The sequence below is a fragment of the Giraffa tippelskirchi genome, chromosome 5 (assembly GCF_054371585.1).
Source record: "Giraffa tippelskirchi isolate mGirTip1 chromosome 5, T2T-mGirTip1v1.2.pri, whole genome shotgun sequence".
NCBI lineage: Eukaryota > Metazoa > Chordata > Mammalia > Artiodactyla > Giraffidae > Giraffa > Giraffa tippelskirchi.
The window spans coordinates 100,055,005-100,075,772 of NC_137279.1; the positions used below are offsets into that span (position 1 = coordinate 100,055,005).

At 39.4% G+C, this 20,768-nt stretch overlaps 2 protein-coding genes across 33 annotated transcripts in view; one reads left to right on the forward strand and one right to left on the reverse strand.

The window, feature by feature from the left end:
• PDZK1 (PDZ domain containing 1) overlaps nucleotides 1–10,882 on the forward strand; it is a 78,784-nt gene extending 67,902 nt beyond the window's left edge. For all 21 annotated transcript variants that reach the window (XM_081495128.1, XM_081495135.1, XM_081495140.1 and 18 more), the window contains 5 exons: nucleotides 375–570; nucleotides 2,741–2,937; nucleotides 7,729–7,953; nucleotides 8,660–8,956; nucleotides 10,397–10,882. In XM_081495128.1, coding sequence (XP_081351254.1) covers nucleotides 375–570; nucleotides 2,741–2,937; nucleotides 7,729–7,953; nucleotides 8,660–8,956; nucleotides 10,397–10,450 — 969 coding nt within the window. In that variant the 3' untranslated portion in view covers nucleotides 10,451–10,882. The remainder of the gene's footprint in view (nucleotides 1–374; nucleotides 571–2,740; nucleotides 2,938–7,728; nucleotides 7,954–8,659; nucleotides 8,957–10,396) is intronic.
• Nucleotides 10,883–11,620: 738 nt separating this feature from the next.
• GPHRA (golgi pH regulator A) overlaps nucleotides 11,621–20,768 on the reverse strand; it is a 48,914-nt gene continuing 39,766 nt past the window's right edge. For 6 of the 12 annotated variants that reach the window (XM_081495150.1, XM_081495155.1, XM_081495149.1 and 3 more), the window contains 4 exons: nucleotides 16,544–16,639; nucleotides 14,903–14,992; nucleotides 12,405–12,470; nucleotides 11,621–12,272 (listed from right to left, as the gene is read on the reverse strand). In XM_081495150.1, coding sequence (XP_081351276.1) covers nucleotides 12,066–12,272; nucleotides 12,405–12,470; nucleotides 14,903–14,992; nucleotides 16,544–16,639 — 459 coding nt within the window. In that variant the 3' untranslated portion in view covers nucleotides 11,621–12,065. Of the gene's footprint in view, nucleotides 12,273–12,404; nucleotides 12,471–14,902; nucleotides 14,993–16,485; nucleotides 16,640–20,768 lie in introns of all 12 variants that reach the window. The other 6 variants (XM_081495157.1, XM_081495159.1, XM_081495156.1 and 3 more) reach the window with 2 other exon arrangements.

Sequence of the window (20,768 nt, forward strand, 5' to 3'; positions counted from 1 at the left end):
TGAAAATTGACCAACTTTATCTTTTCTTGGTAGAATGATATTTCAAAGTAGACCTTTATTTTCTTTTCCAAATTCCTTTCCTAGTCTTCACCTAAGTACCTTTCTGGGTTTTCTGAATTCCAGCTTTCACTTGGGTTCAGTTAGCATCTGTGTGGGTGATGTCATACTTAACAAAGGGAAAAACAACTGTATAAGGGAAGATAAATAAATACCAGTGAGGTGGTACAAAACAGTATTACAGCTTAAGCTCAGGACTTACATCCCATATTTCCTGTTTAATCTATAGACTGTGTGCCTCAACACAGAAACTTTCCTATTTCCCAGCATCTTTCTTGGAGACTGATGTTGGTCCTCACCTGTGAGTGTTGTTGCAGGTGAAGAAGTCTGGAAGCCGCATCACGTTCCTGCTTGTGGACAAGGAAACTGACAAGCACCATAGTGAGCAGAAGATAAAAGTCAAGAGAGAAACAGCTAGTTTGAAACTGCTACCCCGCCAGCCCCGTGTTGTAGAGATGAAGAAGGGAAGCAATGGCTATGGTTTCTACCTGAGGGAAAGCCCAGAACAGAAAGGTAAGGCACTTGAAGAGCAGAAAACCTGGCAGTGTAACCATCCAATTTTTCATCCCAGTCTGACTCCAGAGTTCCATTAGGCGCCCCCAGGCCCCCATCAGGGTATCCTTAGGTTTTCATAGCAGAATTATAAGGCAGAATTTTGGATCTGAGCAGTAGCATGCTAGTAAATTGGCTCTCTGGAAAAAAAAAAAAGCCCTAATTTGTAGCATGTGTTGTTTCTTTGTGGTGTAAATACTCCCACCGTGTCTGGTTTCAAGCTACAACATGCTGTCATAGAATGCAAAGTTGAGAAGTACTCTCATGAGCTGGTGTGTGACAGCACCAACACACCACTAGATCTGAGGCAGGGGTGTGGGTGGGGATCTGGGACATGAATAGAATCAGGAGTCTTTCTGATTCCCTGTAATTCAATACGAATTAAGGTCCTCTACACAAACTGAATACATTAGGAAAAAAAAATGTAGGTTCAGGGCATGAAAATTGTTGTTCACCCAGAAGTTGCCATTTTCTTTCCATCATATATATTTACATTAATTTAGGAAACATTAATTTGGCTCATATGGTATAAAAACATCCTCAGGATCTTTGAGAATATCAAATGAATGCCATAAGAATTCTTCAGTCAAGAAGACCCCTATTTACTAGAGGAGATAAGGCACATATGTCCATAACTGAAGGTTGATGGTGAGAAATATCTTAAAACAGGGCAGGTAAGATACTATGGAAATTCAATGTTGGAGCAAGTTTTTCTCACTAAAAGGTATTGGGAGGCCTCATAGTAAAGGTAGCACTTGAGCTCTGGTTTTGTAGTATGAATAGAATTTGGGTAAGTTAATGGGGTAGGGACAAGTAAGTCCAATCCATGAAGACAGGATTGTGTGAATAAAGCAGGAAGACACAGGCTCAGTTTGACTGCCATTTAAAGTGTAGCACAGAAAATCAAGTTAGAAAGGTCAGCTGGAGAAACATATGATGGACTGTTAGTGCATGTTGAGGAGTTTAGACTTATTTCCAGAGTTAGTGGGGAGTTATTTTTTGAACAGTGTGAGAGAGAAGAAAAATTAAGCCTACATTGTCTTGGGGGCTTTACAAATCTCAATTACTCCTAATAATTTTGCAAGAATTGCTGAAATTGGGGACTTGAAGAAGATACAACAATTTTTATATGGTCAAATAGTTCTAGTACAGCTAGAATCAAAATTAGGTCTGTTTAGTTCCAAAGCTCACACTCATGCTGTCGTGCTGGGGAGTGACTCGCTCAGATGTTGCATCAAGATGAATCTGAAGGCAGGTCTGTACTGGAGAATGCAAACAAGGAGGGGAGAGCAACTGATAAGGTAGCAGCTTAGGAAGAATTCAAGGCAGGAATGAATACAAACTGCATTTCAGGTAGAGGAACTAGGGCTCCAGAAGAGATGTGTAAAAATATTAAGGTAGCACTGAAGGACTTGGCTGATTAGACACAGGGAGTGGATGCTGAGGAAGAGTCATGCTACGTGTCAGTGACAGGAGGATGGTGCTCCCACTAACAGGTGACCAAGAGATGCCAAGCAACTAGCTGGAAAAGTGAAATTGGAGTTCGTTAAAACTGTATGAGGGGCAAAAAAAAAGGGGGGGGGCGATCTGAAGGCTTCTGGTGAAGATGGTTCAATTCCTGAAGACTCAACACCCATCTGTGTGGCATGCACTCACAAATCCATTCACAACCGAATTTGCCGAACTGCTACTAAAAGGCTAGCTTGGGTTTCCTGGAGTCTGAATTCTTTGGTTTTGTTCACCATTCTTCCCACTCTCTCCTCCCCTTTTTTATGGCTTAGCTTCTACATAAGCATACAAGTATGCACACTGACTTCCTGGGACTTTGCTGACGCTTACTGCTTAGCATGCTGTTTTGTCAAGATTGAATCCCAAACATGTTTAGTAATAACATTCTTTTCTTTAAGACCCTTTCATTATTAATGACTGGGTTTATTCCTGGAATGAGTTCTGACCAAAGATCGAGGTGGATAGGATGCATATAGCTATCCTAGTGGGAAGGAAAGGAGTTGTACTCAGCATGCCTTTTATATCTATTTTATAAGGGCTTTAGGCCCCAGCAGAAATCCCCCAGTTTGTTTTCTAGGGATCTTTCTGATAATTCTATTTAAATTTTTTTTTGGGGGGGTAGGTCAAATCATCAAGGACATAGATTCCAAAAGTCCAGCAGAAAAGGCTGGCTTGAAGAACAATGACCTGGTGGTTGCTGTCAATGGCAAGTCTGTGGAGTCCCTTGATCATGACAGTGTGGTGGAAATGATTAGAAAGGGTGGAGATCAGACCTCTCTGTTGGTGGTAGACAAAGAGACAGACAATATATATAAACTGGTAAGTAATACAAGGTCACATATTCATGAATTAAGGTTGGGTCCATTCACTCATCGGAGAAGGCAATGGCACCCTACTCCAGCACTCTTGCCTGGAAAATCCCATGGACGGAGGAGCCTGGTAGGCTACAGTCCATGGGGTCGCTAAGAGTCGGACACGACTGAGCGACTTCACTTTCACTTTTCCCTTTCATGCACTGGAGAAGGAAATGGCAACCCACTCCAGTATTCTTGCCTGGAGAATCCCAGGGACGGCGGAGCCTGGTGGGCTGCCATCTATAGGGTCGCAAAGAGTCAGACCCAACTGAAGCAACTTAGCAGCAGCAGCAGCCATTCACTCATGCCCTCAAACCTTGGTTAAGTTACCACTTTGATCTTCATACTGGAAGAGGCATCATTAAGGCTCCACTGAAGCTCAAATTGGTAGATAAGAGAATGTGATGGGTTCATGAGGTTTAAGTCCTTGGAAATAAGATTTTTGAAAGAATTTGCAAATATAACTGCAGAATTTCTCTTGGTGACCTGGGAAAAATCTATGAGCAATAGCCTGGAAATAAGCAGATGTAGTCCTAACTTTCCCAAATAGGGAATGACTGGATTTTAAACTGTAGACCAATGTGTTCTGTCAATCCCATGTAAAAGCCTAGAAGGGATTACTAGTTTATAAACCCTTAGCAAGGGAGTAGAAACACAGATTCACCAAGACCAAGTTGTGTCAAACTAACCTTATTTCATTTTATCTCTTAATCACAATAGCTATTGTCTGCATATTTTAAGGTTTTTTATAACACTTTTATCACAAGAACTGAGGTTCACTAGCTTAGCAGACATTCAGGGGCCTTCTTAAGTATCATCTGCCTTGTTAGGTGTTGGTCACAAAAATGAACAAAGATGAACTTGTTCTATGTGATATACAATAGAAGCATCCAAAGGTATATAAATGATATAGAAAGAGGAATATTATGGGTGGTAGAATTAGCCTCCTTCAGTTTAAAAAAACCTGAAGCTTAGAGAGACTAAGTGATTGGCTAAAATCACCCATTTTAGCAAAGACTGAAGTCAGTATTTGAAAGCCAGTTTTAATTTATCATGCCACACTCCCTCTCAGCACATTTTGAATAGATATTTCAAGACATTTGTGTAAAGAAGACTAAATAGTGAACTGGATGATAGAAAAATTAATGGGTTTTTAGCTAGCTGAACAACCATACCTAAGAGTACTTGATACTGGACCAAATGTCAACCTGAACAGATGTCTAATAGCATGCTGTTTGTTCCGAAGCTAGTATATTATTAAATGTGGATGGAGACATGGAAAACATATTTAATATACTTAAGTCATACAGATGACATAAAAAACTAAATTTAAGGTTACATTAATTGACACTTGGCTTTTGAAGATGATAGTATTACTGTTCTGAGTTGATCAGACTATACCTGAAATTACCAGTAATGTAATTTTGGGTAAATTACCTTCCCTGTGCCTGTTTCCTTCATTGTAAGGTGGGTGTATCTATGGCGAAGGGTGGTTATTAAGTGTTAAATGAGTTAATCAACAATGTGTCCAACCCTGACAACCTCACTTTAGGCCCAGTGTCAAGAAAGGTAACCAGGGAAGAGGTTTTGTAAGACATTATGTGAATATTTAGTTTGAATAACCATAGGTTTTGGGGAAGAAAGGAAAACATTGTCAAGAATTTAAAAGGCTGAATGGTAACTATGTAAGGTAATGGATCTGTGTTAATTAACTTGATTGTGGTAATCATTTCAGGAAGTATATGTCTAGCAAATCATGTGTACACCTCAAACATATACAACTGTAACTGTCAGTTATACATTGTTACAGCTGGGAAGATACATGAAGCAAAAACTGATGAAACTGAAAAGAGAAATACAATTCTACAATGATAGTTGGAGACTTCAATAGCCCATTCTCAATACTGGACAGAACTACCAGACAGAAGGAAGGAACTAGAGGACTTGAACAATGCAAACCAGCTAGATCTAATAGTCATACACAGAACACTCTACCCAACAACAGAATACACATTCTTCTCAAGTGCACATGGGATGGTCTCCAGAATAGACCATGTGCTAGGCCACAAATCAAGTCACTAGAGCCAAAAGATGGAATCAACCCAAGCGTCCATTGACAGATAAATGGATTTAAAACAAATAACAAACACACACACTTGAATCTGAAAGGCATGTATATACTTATTTTTGAGGTGTCCTACGGGGCACAGCTTCACCAAATAGAGAAGGCATAAGGAGCTAGCTTTTGGCTTAAAGACAACCAAAGCTACCAGGAACAAGCTCTGCAGAGTGGGGAGCTCCCAGTTGGAGGAAAAAGTCAAATAGAAGTCAGAAGGTCACTGCAGTAGCTGCTGTAAAGGGAATTCAGGGATCAAGTCCTCCTCTTCATGCATGCTTGCTTATGTGCTTGCAACTCTGAGTTGCATCTGACTCTGCAACCCTATGGACTGTAGCCTGCCAGGATCTTCTGTCCATGGTATTTTCCAGTTAAGAAAATGAGCGAGTTGCCATTTCCTCCTCCAGGGCATCTTCCCAACTGAGGGATCAAGCCTGCATCTTCTGTGTCTCCTGTACTGGCAGGCAGGTTCTCTACCACTAGCACGACCTGGGAAGTCTCAAGTCCTTCTCAATGCTTCCTAATCTTATGACAGAATGACTTAACTATAATTTAAATGTTTTGATTAGTATGAGAGAAATTGGATCTAAAAAGATGCCTGTCTCCATCCTCTTCCTCCCTTTTCTCCCCCAAAGTACATTCCATAGATGGGTAGGTGCATGATGGTTGGATCTATATATATATATATATATCAGTGAATAAAACAAACACCTAGACCAGTTCTTGGCACATACCAGACACCCAAATATTTGAATGAAGAATGAGTAAAGACTCATTACTTTTCTCTGCCTCAAGATTAGCTGCTACTGTCAGATACAGTTGATCTGTAGTGATAGCAGAAGTATTTTTGCATGTGATGAGTCACTCTGACAATTTTCCACATTTTAAAGAGAAAGAAATGTGGGAAGATTTGCAAGTATAGCATTGAAAGATCTGAGGTTCACTGAATTGGGTAAGTGGGAGGTTCTGTGCTGGTGCTACTCTTTTTTAAAAATTTTATCTTAGGTTGTGGTGGGTCTTTGTTGCTGTGAGAGAACTTTCTCTAGTTGTGGTGTGTGGGCTTTTCATTGTGGTGGCCTCTCTTGTTGTGGAGCACAGGCTGTAGCGCACAGGGTTCAGTAGCTGCAGCTTGCAGACTCTAGAGAGCACAGACTTGAGTAGTTGTGATGAACAGGTTTAGTTGCCCTGAGGCAGGCAGGATCTCCCTGGACCAGGGATCAAACCCATGTCCCCTGCATTGGCAGAAGGATTCTTATCCACTGTATCATCAGGGAAGTCCTGTGCTGGTGCTACTCTTGTTCAGAAAGGAAGATGTGGTCTTGAGGTAAAACAGATGATACTAGGACCCCAAATCCAGTTTTAGCCAGGTTGTTGAACAGGAAGTAGGAGATCATAAGCCTAAGCTCTGCAGGTGGGCTAAAGGTGAAGATGGCTATGGCTTTCACTTAAACGTGGTATGGGGTCGGCCAGGCTCAGCTTCAATTGCTTGATTTTCTACTCATTGCCTAAACCAGTGTCCTGCACACCTATGGGCAGTAATTAAACTGCTGATCCAAGATCTTACCATATCCAAATATACAACTATATAAAATATACAACTAAATAAAATAAAGTTTTAATTCTCTTAACTAAAACCCACAGTCAGCTAAACTCTTCATTCTGTAACAAAAACCAGTCCTATGTTTCCTGTTTCTCTGCTTTTTATATTTAAGACCATCACTGCCTTCTTCACGTGGACGGTCTGGGAGTTGAGATGGATTAGAAGTATTTAAAGATATTGAGGAATCTGGATGGGAGGGAGTTTGGGAGAGAATGGATACATGTATATGTACGGCTAAGTCCCTCTGCTGTCCACCTGAAACTCTCACAACATTGTTAACCGGCTATACTCCAGTGCAAAATAAAAAGCTTAAAAAAAAAAAAAAAAAAAAGATAGTGAGGCATCTAGCATATCAGAGTGTCAGCTAATGGTTGTATCAGCAAATAGTAAAATAGAGTACAACAGACACAGGACTAGGGGGGAGTGGGAGAAGCAAGTAGTAAATGACTGGAACTGACTTTTGTTACCATATGTGACTGTGTGATCGCCAACTTCCTCTACTCACTCCCCCAATTGATTACTGTAATTAAAATAGTGACAAAAATATTGTCTTATGTTTCACTTTCTCTAATGTGTTTAAGGAGCTCTGAAGAGTTCTGAAGACCATCTTACTGAAGGGAACGGGCCAGGTGAACCTCCTCTGCATGAGATATTGGGCAAGTCACTCAATGTCTTATAATCTCCCAACAGGGAGACAGCTGACAATTTGTTCAGTGACTTGCTCACTATCATGGAATCAGAATAAACTAGCAGTTCTGTTAGACTTATTTTTGGATCCTTGTACAACATTCTATACTGCTTTTATTTTATGTGTATGTACATTTGCTTACATGTTTATGCTCATTATTCTGTAACTAAGCTCAATCTTCCTTTATACCTTTTCTGTTTAGGGTAGTAGAGATATTTTACAGCCCACAACCAGATGTATCTGGAAGAGGAGTGGAACATAGAGAATACCTTATAAATTAAACCAGCACATTTAATAAAGTGTAAATTCTCATACTTATCATTAATGTTTTTTTCCACTTTATTTTCAAAAGGCTGGCTTTTCTCCATTTTTCTACTATCAAAGCCAAGAAATGCCTAATGGTTCTGTCAAGGAGGCTCCAGCTCCTACTCCTGCTCCTCTGGAGGTCTCAAGCCCAGAAACTACAGAGGAAGTAGGAGATCATAAGCCTAAACTCTGCAGGCTGGCTAGAGGTGAAGATGGCTATGGCTTTCATTTAAACGCCGTTCGGGATCAGCCAGGCTCATTCGTCAAAGAGGTATGGTGAGCTGGTTCCAGCAGCCCAGTGAACACAATCACAGTGAGGAGAGTCTCAGTTCCTCCCACTCACTAATGGTTCAGTAAAAAGATTACACCAAAGGCCTATACTGAGTGTCTCACTTGGGTTCAAGTAAATACTGGTCTCGTACCCTTTCAGATAGCTATGAGTACATCAAAGTTCACATCATTTGTTTCTGAAAACATCTGTGTGTCTCTTTAGACATCAAATCAAATAAACAGAGTGAGCTGACATGACTGTAGTTGATAGTCACTACTAACAAGTCTTGTCTGGGAGTAATATTTGTTTGCTTCTGTGTGTCTGGCATGTGTCTGGCATAATGCCACTATGCTGCAGGGACTGACAGTGAGAAGACTATCTCTGTAGCTCTCAAGTTGGGAATGAAGAAGGGGGACCTATGGAATCTAATGCCTTCACCCTGGAAAGCACCATATGAAAGATATACAATAGGATATTCAACCATTGTGAACACTATTCTTTTGAGTAGCACTTATGAAATTGTAGCTTTCATAAGCAGAAAGCATTAGGGCACCATGTTAAACTTCTGTACCTCAAGGAGAAATGTCTGTATTCTCAACATGACTGAGAATAAATTCTCAAAGCCCTTATCTCTCCTCTGAAGCATTGCTAGTCTAACACTCTGTGGTCTCTGTTGGGAACTGGTAACTCAGAACTCTGCTCACAGGTGCAGAAGGGTGGCCCTGCTGACCTGGCTGGACTGGAGGACGAGGACGTCATCATTGAGGTGAACGGAGTGAACGTGCTGGATGAGCCCTATGAGAAGGTGGTGGACAGAATCCAGAGCAGTGGCAAGACTGTCACACTCTTAGTCTGTGGAAAGAAGGCCTATGATTATTTCCAGGCTAAGAAAATCCCTATCGTTTCCTCCATGGCTGATCCGCTGGATGAAGACCCTGATCCGGATGAAGGAAGGCTAGAACAATCAGAGCAAGACTCACACACGGCAGAAGAACGAGAACGAGTGAGTGGTGATACATTGCTTTTAGTAATCTAACTAACCAGAGTATGGTAAAGTCCTTAACAAGTGCACCACGTACCTACATTTACCACAGGTTTCCTAAAACACTAGAAAATTACAGTGTTAAGAGAACTAGCAAATTCAGTTACCGTGGGTGAGAGGAGGTAGTTTAAGAATAAACTTATTTTTCATAGCATGGAGTTGACAGTAACTTATCAAAATTATAATGAAAACACCAGAAGAACCCAAATCAGACTATTTACATACAAATTCTGGAATTGCCATTTATCACTCTTGGGTAATAGGCTGGATAATTTATCAGCCTTGGGTAACAAGTAATAGAAAATAATGGATTTAGTCTCTGTGCCTCGGTTTCCTCACCTATAAAACAAAGATAATTTGTAGGATTGTTATCAGGATATATTAAGACTGTTAAAGTCTTTGAATAGTGCCCGGTTCATGGGGAGCATGAAAATGAATGGTGGTGGTTAGAGACAATATTCTTTTTAAAATAACTGGCAGGTATTCAAGTTTCATTACTGGGGAAGAATAACCATTAAACATTATTTCATTTAGATAAATTCCTTGACAAGTCTCAATTTCTCTTCATAGATGAACTTGAGGTCCAAAAGTAAACTATCCAAATTCATAAAGGAAATGTATGACAAAGCCAAGACTCTAAATAAAAGTTTTACATTTTTTTCATTACATTATTTCTGCAGATTGGTAATCTAAAAAGAAAATACTCATTTTTAATGAATATAAGCTGTCTTAGTCTGTTTGGGCTGCTAAACAAAATACCATAGACTTGGTGGCTTATAAACAACAAACATTCGTTTCTCACAGTTGTGGAGGCTCGGAAACCCAAGATCACGGCACTGGCAGATTTAGGGTCTAGTGAAGGCCCTCTTCCGGGTTGCAGAGTGCTGACTTCTGGCTTGCCTTCTTATGGCAGAAGGAGCTAAGGAGTTCTGGGAGGCCTCTTATAAAGGCCTAATCTCAGTCATGAGAGCTCTGCCCTCCTGACCTAATCACCTCCTCATCACCTTGGGAAACAGGATTTCAATCTCTGCACTTTGGGGAGATACAAACATGCAGACCATAGCATACATGTTGCCACTGACCTTGTATCCTGTATTGTTTCACAAAGAAAATATTCTAGATGTCTTTAAAAAAATTCTATAATAACTCTATAGAAAGTCAATTATAGTACTATGCTAGTTTATAGAAAAGAAATATGTATATATATATAGATATTAAAAGGAATGTGTCAGGGTGGAACAGCAAGCTGGAAATGAAGCCAAGTGCAGAATTCTGGTCACCAAGCTTCTAGTGAGTGACTCTTTTTCCTGACTCACAAGGTGCAAATCTAGAACAGACCATCTATCTCCTTAAGTTCACACTCTTAGCACTTACACATCGCCTGTTTTTTCTTTTGCACAGGCCCACAGTACAGCCTCTCATTCTTCTTCCAATTCTGAAGACACAGAGATGTGATGAGAACAAGCACTGGCTTTGGCTGACAGCTGTTTCTGGGTATTTAACAGGAATCCTTTCCCAAGGAATGAGCTGACATCGGTTTACTGTCTTTGTTAGAGAAGAACTCCTTGGAAACCAGTTCATCACATGTGATTGTCTTCTGCTGTCATCTGTCTCAGGGGTGGCTACTGCAGAGAGCTTATTTATGGCCAACTTAGGAAAAGTTAATATATGAGCCAGATGCTTTTCATGCGATCTCTTTCAACCTTCAAGTTAACTACTCTTCTCTGTTTGATGTTACTTCTTCTATAGGTTCCCAGAGTACCAAAGATGATTCATAAATCTGTATATGTGAGAACTGCTAATTAAGGTATCTGAGCAGATAAGCCTATTAAAACTATGCTTTTGTAAGAATGTTGTTGTTGCTGAAATAAATGCCATTAAAAATGCCTTTTGAGTATGCTTGAATTTTCCCTGTTGGCTGATAGAACCTTAATAGTGCTTTTGTTTCTGGTAAACTTTTTATGTTTTAACTTTCATTTTGCCTCTAGAAACCCCCAACACAACAAAACTCAGAATAAGATCTCAGTAACAAAGAGAGACTTCTTGGTAATAAAATTCAAGATTTTCTTAAATTGCATTGCTGAGTGTCCTACAAATTTTCCAAAAGCTTCCTATTACAGATGAAGACATTAAGTCCTAGGATAGGAAAGTGACTTATTCCAGTTAAGTTATTCATTGTTTTACCCCACAACCCCACAAATGGCAGATGAAAAGAAAAAATGAAATATCATCAGTGTCTTGAATTTAGAGTAATTCACTCTTAAATAATACCAGTGAAGTGAAAGTGAAAGTTGCTCAGTTGTCTCCGACTCTTTGCGACCCTATGGACTATACAGTCCATGGAATTCTCTAGGTCAGAATACTGGAGTGGGTAGCCTTTCCCTTCTCCAGGGGATCTTTCCAACCCAGGGATCGAACTAAGTTGAAAGGAAATCAAGAAAAATGTCATACGCTGAAGCGTCTCTTGGCAACTCTATTTCAGCTGCATACCACTCCTTCCCCAGCATAGATGAACTTTTGGTTATTTGAAGGGGGAAGGGGATGGGGAGGAGGGCTGGGACGCTGACTTAGATAACACAAGCATGATACCAAACTATCCCTGACAGAATGACAGTAAGGCCCAAATGTTAACAATCTCTGATTTTAATGATAGTCAATCTCAAGGGAAAGTCATAACCTTCTCCACGGGATCCTTGATTTAAACAGAATCTCATGTGTTTAACCAGCTACCTTCTATTTCACTTACCCCAGAGTTCCAGTGTATTTTCTCCCTTTAGTTTCTTGGCTCCATCTAGCCCCACCACCTGGCATACTCCACCAGCCTCAAACCCAAACAGGGTGCTCTTGGTTGAGTGCTAGCTTGAGTTACTTCTCTCTCTCATATAACGAGAAGCTGAAGCTACTCACGATTACAGTATCATCTGAGGAGGAAGGCATAAGCTGCAGGTAGAATATGCTCCCATAGCACTATGTTGTTTTAAAAATGTTAGGCCCTGGCCCCTCCAGTTTCTCCCTCATATATCCAAATTCTGACACCACTGGCCTGTAGCAGTCTGTAACAGGCATGAGTTCAAGGTGCCATATGCTTCTCTGGTGCCTGTTTGTGGGCCAGATAGAGGAACAGTATGCTGGAGAGAGCACTGACCAGGAAGATGACATCAAACCAACGGTGATAGAAGTTGAACTGCAGCTCTCCAAGGACTTCAGTGATGATGGTGCGGTACTCTAGAGGCATGCTCATTCGGATCAGCAGCACAGATGAGACGAAGTACATGCCCTGTAGGTCAAATGAATCCAGAAGGGGCTTTGAATGCAGTGACAGACAAAGGAAATTGTTAAAATATTAAAACGTATGAAACATTTCTGGTATTTTACGGCTCTAGACATAAAGCTAGTTCATTAAACTTACCATTATCTGTGCTAATAGCAGGACAATGACATTGGAGGACTTACTGCTGGAGATGGCATAAAAGAACTGTCAAGAAAGGGAGGACAGATGATTATTCAGTACTTCTAGATTCCTGTGTCAAAAACATTAAGTAGTATAGTTAGCATGTAAATAAAAGTGTTTCTTCCATGCCACCATCTTGTGTAGAACCGTTCATAAGATTAAGGCTATAAATAAGATATTTAAACAGACTGCCCCAAAAGGATCCTCTTATAGTTTTCCCATACGGGTAAGTATGGGAAAATATCACTACAAACTAGTAGCATACTACTAGTGATGCTTTGTAGGAAGCATCACTGTGAACAAAGCTAGTGGACGTGATGGAATTCCAGTTGAGCTATTTCAAATTCTAAAAGATGATGCTGTTTAAGTGCTGCACTCAATATGACAGCAAATTTGGAAAACTCAGCAGTGGCCACAGGACTGGAAAAGGTCAGTTTTCATTCTAACCCCAAAGAAAGGCAATGGCAAAGAATGCTCAGACTACTACACAGTTGCACTCATTTCACATGCCAGCAAAGTAGTGTCAAAATTCTCCAAGTGAGGCTTCAACAGTATGTGAACAGAGAACTTCCAGATGTTCAAGCTGGATTTAGAAAATACAGTGGAACCAGAGATCAAATTGCCAACATCTGCTGGATCATAGAAAAAGCAAGAGAGTTCCAGAAAAACATCTGATTTATTGACTACACCAAAGCCTTTGACTGTGTGGATCACACCAAACTGGAAAATTCTTCAAGAGATGGGAATACCAGAACACTACCTGCCTCCCACGAAATCTGTATGCAGGTCAAGAAGCAACAGTTAGAACCGGACATGGAACAACGGACTGGTTCCAAATTGGGAAAGGAGTACATCAAGGCTGTATATTGTCATCCTACTTATTTAACTTATATGCAGAGGACATCATGCAAAATGCCGGGCTGGATGAAGCATAAGCTGGAAGCAAGATTGCTGGGAGAAATATCAATAACCTCAGATATGCAGATGACACCACCCTCATAGCAGAAAGTGAAGAGGAACTAAAGAGCCTCTTGATGAAAGTGAAAGAGGAGAGTGAAAAAGCTGGCTTAAAACTCAACATTCAAAAAACTAAGGTCATGGCATCCAGTCCCATCACTTCATGGCAAATAGATGGGGAAACAATGGAAACAGATCCAAAATCACTACAGAGAGTGACTGCAGCCATGAAATTAAAAGACGCTTCCTCCTAGGAAGAAAAGCTATAACCAACCTAGACAGCATATTAAAAAGCAGAGAGAGACATTACTTTGCCAAAAAAGGTTCATCTAGTCAAACCTATGATTTTTCCAGTAGTGATGTATGGATGTGAGAGTTGGACCATAAAGAAAGCTGAGCACTGAAGAATTGATGCTTTTGAACTGTGGTGTTGAAGAAGACTTTTGAGAGTCCCTTGGACTGGAAGGAGATCCAAGCAGTCAATCCTAAAGGAAATCATTCCTGAATATTAATTGGAAGGACTGATGCTGAAACTGAAGCTCCAATACTCTGGCCACTTGATGCGAAGAGCCGACTCATTAGAGAAGACCCTGATGCTCGGGAAGACTGAGGGCAGGAGAAGGGGGCGACAGAGAATGAGATGGTTGGATGACATCACCGACTCAATGGATATGAATCTGAGCAAACTCCAGGAGACAGTGAAAGACAGGAAAGCCTGGCGTGCTGCAGTCCATGGGGTTGCAAAGAGTCAGACAGGACTTAGCGACTGAACTGAACTGATATGGGTAAGTTGGTGATTTTAAGTATTATAACGTGAAAAGATTCCCACTTACCAGAAACCATGTGATACATATGATTTTAGCATCATTAAATAACATAAAAGCAAATTACACCAGCTCACTCCAAGCCCCTGTAATTGTTTCTGGGCTCCTGAGCTCTTCCTAAAATTGTGCTGAATGCTTGAAGAGCCCTTTCCCCCTCTCAACATCTTCGCTCCTTTCATTTCAACAGCTCTTGGATTTTGAAATCCCACCTCTTCTACCAGAGAATTTACCTTCCAGTTCCATGAAACCTTCCTATGTTGATCAGAAAACAACCCAACATTCAGCTTCTCCTACTATCATATTCTCTTTACAAGTGACTCTCCCAGTTATTCGTCTCACCTCAAATACTACCTCATTTATTTATTCCAACTATCTGCTCAGTATCTACCATGAACCAGGTTCTGTTCTAGATGCTGGTGACACATCAGTGAATGAAACATACTGTGATCTCATTCTATGACCTTTGGTAACTGTACTTATCTGCCTGGTGTATGATGTAAATACATCATCATCAATTTATGTGCTTTTCTTTTATTTTATTTTATTCTGTGGCATGTCTTTTACAAATTTATAGTTGTTGTTTAAGATCTCAGAAGGCAGAAATCTTAATTAGGTAAAGTTATCTCACAGTGCCACATGTAATTAAGTACTTTTCAACTCCGTGATATAACCTACCTTGGTAAGAGTGATCAACAGTCCTCTGATAGATGTGACTATGATTATTCCAACCAGAATAAAGGAAATGTGTTGGGACCAGAACTTCACCTGTCAAGACAAGAGGAAGAAAAAATATTTGTTAAATCTCTGTTCAGAGAGATGGGAAAGTTAAGACAATACATTATTATCACTTATGCGACTGTGAGAGGGAACTTCATTAGCAAGTAAGTGGCAATAAAAACATGTATACGAAGACTTCAGTGGGTATCTTAATTAGCAGACCTAAAACTTAAGGACAGAAGACAGCAAGTGCAGTGAAGTGATGAAAATACTACTAATAAATCAGAAGAAACACAAAGCCAATAACATAGCTTCAAGTAAAAAGCATGAATTAAAAGGAAACTAAATAGCAGCCTGATAATTTTTAATATTTGTGAATGACAGTTCTCTGATCACCCAAAACTTAAATAATAAAAGAATATGTAAACATTCTCAGCTACGGTCTAGGAAGTAGTTGACCTTTATTTGAATCACAGGACGATACTTTTTCCTTCTCTTGGATTGCTTCAGAGTGAGAGGCAGCTGTGATACCCTGTGCTTGATTTCAAGGCTGAAAAGCATCAGAGGGGAGCTGTATTGTCAACATCTGAGAGATGTTATTCAGATTTATGCAATGTGGAGTGGTGTGTAGATATGTTACAGATGGAACACATATACATACACAGCAACTAGCCCTAGAAAGCACTAACAAGGAAGGGCATTTCTAAAAATTCACCCCAGTAAAAAAAATTTTTAAAGGAAAATACATATGAAATATGAGTGAAGCATGCTTTACCATATACTTTATATACTACTTGAAGGAAAGAAACCATGCTCCTTCACATGAAAAAGAATACATTGTTGATTTATCATCTAAGAAATGTGTGCCTTGAGTTATTTCTCAAGGACTGGAGCTCAATTTGCTCTGGTGTATTTTCATTTTATCCAGCTACCAGGGGCATGTCCAGCTGAGGGTATCAGGCAAACTATGGCCAGGATCATAGAACAACTAAATGGCACTCATAAGGACTAAGAATGTGACACTGGTTTTATTACCAAAGTGCTAATCAGCTAGAATCACTGGCCATATAAATACCTGGAAAATACACTATTCTACAAAGACATTAAACTTAAATTGGAACAAGACTGTCCCAGTTATAAAACAGGTAGAAAGAAGATTAAAAAAAAATTTGTACACAGGTGACAGTTAACCATTTTTAGCTCAAAGCCCATATGAATTGATACAGATAATTTTTTACAGCAGAAATCATTTTCGTTCTACCACAGGAACACTAATTAGTAGTTAATTTTCTACCAGAGGAATCAAAGGTGAGTTATATGTTTGAAGATATCATCAAGTATCACAGACAGTTGAATATTTGGTAGGGAGAAGTTGGAGAGTGGTAGTTGTGACTGAGAAGAGAAGGAATTGTAGAAATGATCACTACCCACGAAAATAATAATTGCCAGTCATTAGTTATGGTTTCAGGCCCTTTATGAATCTGCCATGTGAATATGGCAAAACATAGGAGAGGGAGAAGAATGAAAGCAGAAACAAGTACCTAGAGTAAGGACGTAGAATCTCAACATAACAAACAAGGATTTTGATACAACTCTTACATCAAATTGGATCCCCAGATAATTCACAGTGATTTCAATGCCTCTTGTAACTGGATCAGTTTTCCCAACTCGGTCAAAAACGATATTGATGGTTGCCTACAGAGACATAGACCTTTACATTAGAGTATCTCAAAAATCAGTTTCAAAAAATGATTCAAAATAATGAATCACCAAGTGTTTCTCACAGGTGGATATTCCTAAAAATGCAATTCTACTTTCAATCTAAATCATACATGAGAAATCTATTTTGGCTATTCATACATCGGCAAACAAAAGTCCCTATCTACCCTATCTTTCTTTTCTGTAGAGTGTAAAGGGGGATAAGGATATGACATATACACCTCAATTTATTAGGATCCAGAAAGGTAACATTCTGGTAAAACACAAGGTAAGAGAATCAAGGGATTCCAGGGTCATTCCCTATGGTTATTTTCTGAAAGCTCTAGTAGCAATCACTAAAACAACAAGGAGAATTATTATAGCTGACGAGCCAACAAAGAAGATCAAATGGAATTATGAAAAATAATCAATTGATCCAAAAGAAGAAAGACAAAAGGAAAAAAGAACGCAAGACAAATAAAAACATACAGCAACAGGGTTGCTCAACCATAACAATAACACATTGAATATAAATGGTTTACTACTGTATAGTAACTCAGTGTTATGTGGCCTGGACGGAAGGGGAGTTTGGAGATAATGGACACATGTATATGTATGGCTGAGTCCCTTTGCTGTTCACCTGAAATGATCACAACATTGTTTGTTAATTGGCTATACTCCAATACAAAATAAAAAGTTTAAAAAATATATAAATGATCTAAACCAGAGGTTGGCAAACTCTGCCACGGTCATGACTGTGTAGATAAATGGACTTGGCTGTGTTCCAATCAAACTTTTTAAATAAAAGCAGGTGGTGGCTGGATTTGGCTTAGGGGCTGCAGATAGCTGACTCCTGGTCCAAATATGACAAATAAATGACAGGGACCATTAGATTAGATATAAAAGCAAGTTATTTACAAGAAGCCCACTTTAAGTATAAAGATACAAATAGGTTAAAACTAAAAGCACGGAAAAAGATATATTATGCTAATGATAATCAAAGAAAGCTGGAATGTCTATATTAATATCAGACAAAGTAGATTTCATAGCAAAAAAATGTTGCCAGAGACTAAAAGGGTCATTTCATAACGATAAAAGAATCATTTCATCAAGGGGTACATAGTGACCCTACATGACATACATGAAGAAAAAAAAAATGATAGAATTAAAAAAAGAAATAGGCAAATCCACAACAATAGGTGGAAATTTCAACAGCCCTCTCTCAATAATTAAGCAGTCAGAAAATCAGTAAGAGTATAGAAAAACTTAACAATATTATCAATCAACTTGACCTAAGTGAGACCTGTAGGCTATTCCACCCAACCAGAGTAGAATACATTTTCCACTCAAGTGCACAAAGAACATTAACCATGGTTGACCACATTCTGGGCCAGAAAACAAGCCTCAATAGATTTTAAAAGATTCAAATCATACAAAATATGTTCTCAGACCACATGAAATTAAATTAGAAAGTAGTTACAGAAAGATACGCAGAAGATGCCCAAATATTTTATAACATACTTCTAAATAACCAATGAGTCAAAGAAGAAATCAAAAAGTAAATCAGAAAGTATTCTGAACTGAATGAAAATAAATATAAACATATCAAAAAAGTTGCATGTGTGAGATACAAATAAAATAGTGCTTAGTAAGAAATCTGTAGCATTAAAATGCCTATATTTAAAAAAAGTTTCAAGTCAATGATCTTAGCTTCCTCTTTAAAAAATCAGAAAAAGAAGACACCCAAAAAAGCAGCAGAAGAAAAATAATAAATATCAGAGCAGAAATCAATGAAGTAGAAACCAGAAAAATAGAGAAAATCAATTAACCCAGATGCTGGTTCTTTGAAAAGTTCAATAAAATTGATAAACTTCTATCTAGATGATCAGGAAAAAAAAGAATGAGAGATATTAATTCACATCCACCAAAATATTAAAAGATACACCCAATTGAAGGCAGAATTCCAAAGAATAGCAAGGAGAGATAAGAAAGCCTTCTTAAGTGAACAATGCAAAGAAACAGAGGAAAACAATAGAATGGGAAAGACTAGAGATCTCTTCAAGAAAATCAGAGATTCCAACGGGACATTTTATGCAAAGATGGGCACAATAAAGGACAGAAACGGTATGGACCTAACAGAAGCAGAAGATATTAAGGAAAGGTGGCAAGAATACACAGAAGAACTATACAAGAAAGATCTTAATGACCTGGATAACCACTACGGTGTGGTCACTCACCTAGAGCCAGACATCCTGGAGTATGAAGTCAAGTGAGCCTTAGGAAGCATCACTACAAACAAAGCTAGTGAAGGTGATGGAATTCCAGCTGAGTTATTTCAAATCCTAAAAGATAATGTTGTGAAAGTGCTGCACTCAATATGCCAGCAAATTTGGAAAACTCAGCAGTGGCCACAGTACTGGAAAAGGTCAGTTTCATTCCAATCCCAAAGAAAGGCAATGCCAAAGAATGTTCAAACTACTGCACAGTTGCACTCATTTCATATGCTAGCAAGGTAATGCTCAAAATCCTTCAAGCTAGGTTTCAATAGTACATGAACCAAGAAATTCCACATGTACAAGCTAGGGTTAGAAAAGTCAGAAGAATCAGAGATGAAATTGCTAACATCCATTGGATCACAGAAAAAGCAAGGGAATTCCAGAAAAACATCGACTTCTGCTTCATTGATCATGCTAAAACCTTTGACTGTATGGATCATAAGAAACCGGAAAATTCTTAAAGAGATGGGAATACCAGACTACCTGACCTGCCTCCTGTAAGGAGAAACCTGTATGTAGGTCAAGAAGCAAGAGTTAGAACTGGACATGGAACAACAATCTGGTTCCAAACTGGGAAAGGAGTACGTCAAGGCTGTATATTGTCACCCTGCTTATTTAACTTATATGCAGAGGACATCATGAGAACTGCTGGCCTGGATGAAGTACAAGCTGGAATTAAGATGCTGGGAGAAATATCAGTAACCTCAGATATGCAGATGATACTACCCTTATGGCAGAAAGCAAAGAGGAACTAAAGACCGTCTTGATGAAGGTGAAAGAGGACAGTGAAAAAGCTGGCTTAAAACTCAACATTCAAAAAACTAAGATCATGGATGGCATCTGGTCCCATCACTTCATGACAAATAGATGGGGAAACAATGGAAACAGTGACAGACTCTAGTTTTGGGGGCTCCAAAATCACTGGAGACAGTGACTGCCGCCATGAAATTCAAAGACGGTTGCTCCTTGGAAGAAAAGCTATGACAAACCTAGACAGAGTATTAAAAAGCAGAGACATTACATTGCTGACAAAGGTCCGTCTAGTCAAAGCTATGGTTTTTCCAGTAGTCATGTATGGATGTGAGAGGTGGACCATAAAGAAGGCTGGGTGCTGAAGAATTGATGCTTTTGAATTGTGGTGTTGGAGAAGACTCTTGAGAATCCCTTGGACAGCAAGGAGATCAAACCAATCTAATCCTAAAGGAAATAAACCCTGAGTATTTATTGGGATAATGATGCTGAAGTTGAAGTTCCAATACTCTGGCCATCTGATGTGAAGAGCTCACTTACTGGAAAACACTCTTATGTTGGGAAAGGCTGAGGGCAGGAAGAGAAGTGGGCAACAGAGGATAAGATGGTTGGATGGCATCATCAACTCAATGGACATGAGTTTGAGCCAACACCAGAGATAGTGAAGGACAGGGAAGCCTGGCATGCTGCAGTCCATGGGGTTGCAAAGAGTTGGAAACGACTGAGCAACTAAACAACAACAAAATGACTATAATTAAAAAGGTAGATAATAAGTGTTGGAGAGGATGTTGGGAAATTGCAACCGTCACACACTGCTGGCAGGAATATAAATGGTGCAGATGCTTTGGAAAAGAGCCTGGTAGTTAGGCAGTTTATTAGAAGGTTAAAACAAATAGTAAGCATATAACCCAGCAATTCTACTTCTACAGATATATACCTAAGAGAAATGAAACACATGCCCACATAACAACTTATACGTGGGGTTTCCCTAGTGGCTTAGAGGTTAACAATCCACCTGCCAATGCAGGAAACACAGCTTTGATCCCTAGTCCAGGAAGGTCCCAAATGCAGCAGAGCAGCTAAGTCCATGTGCTGCAACT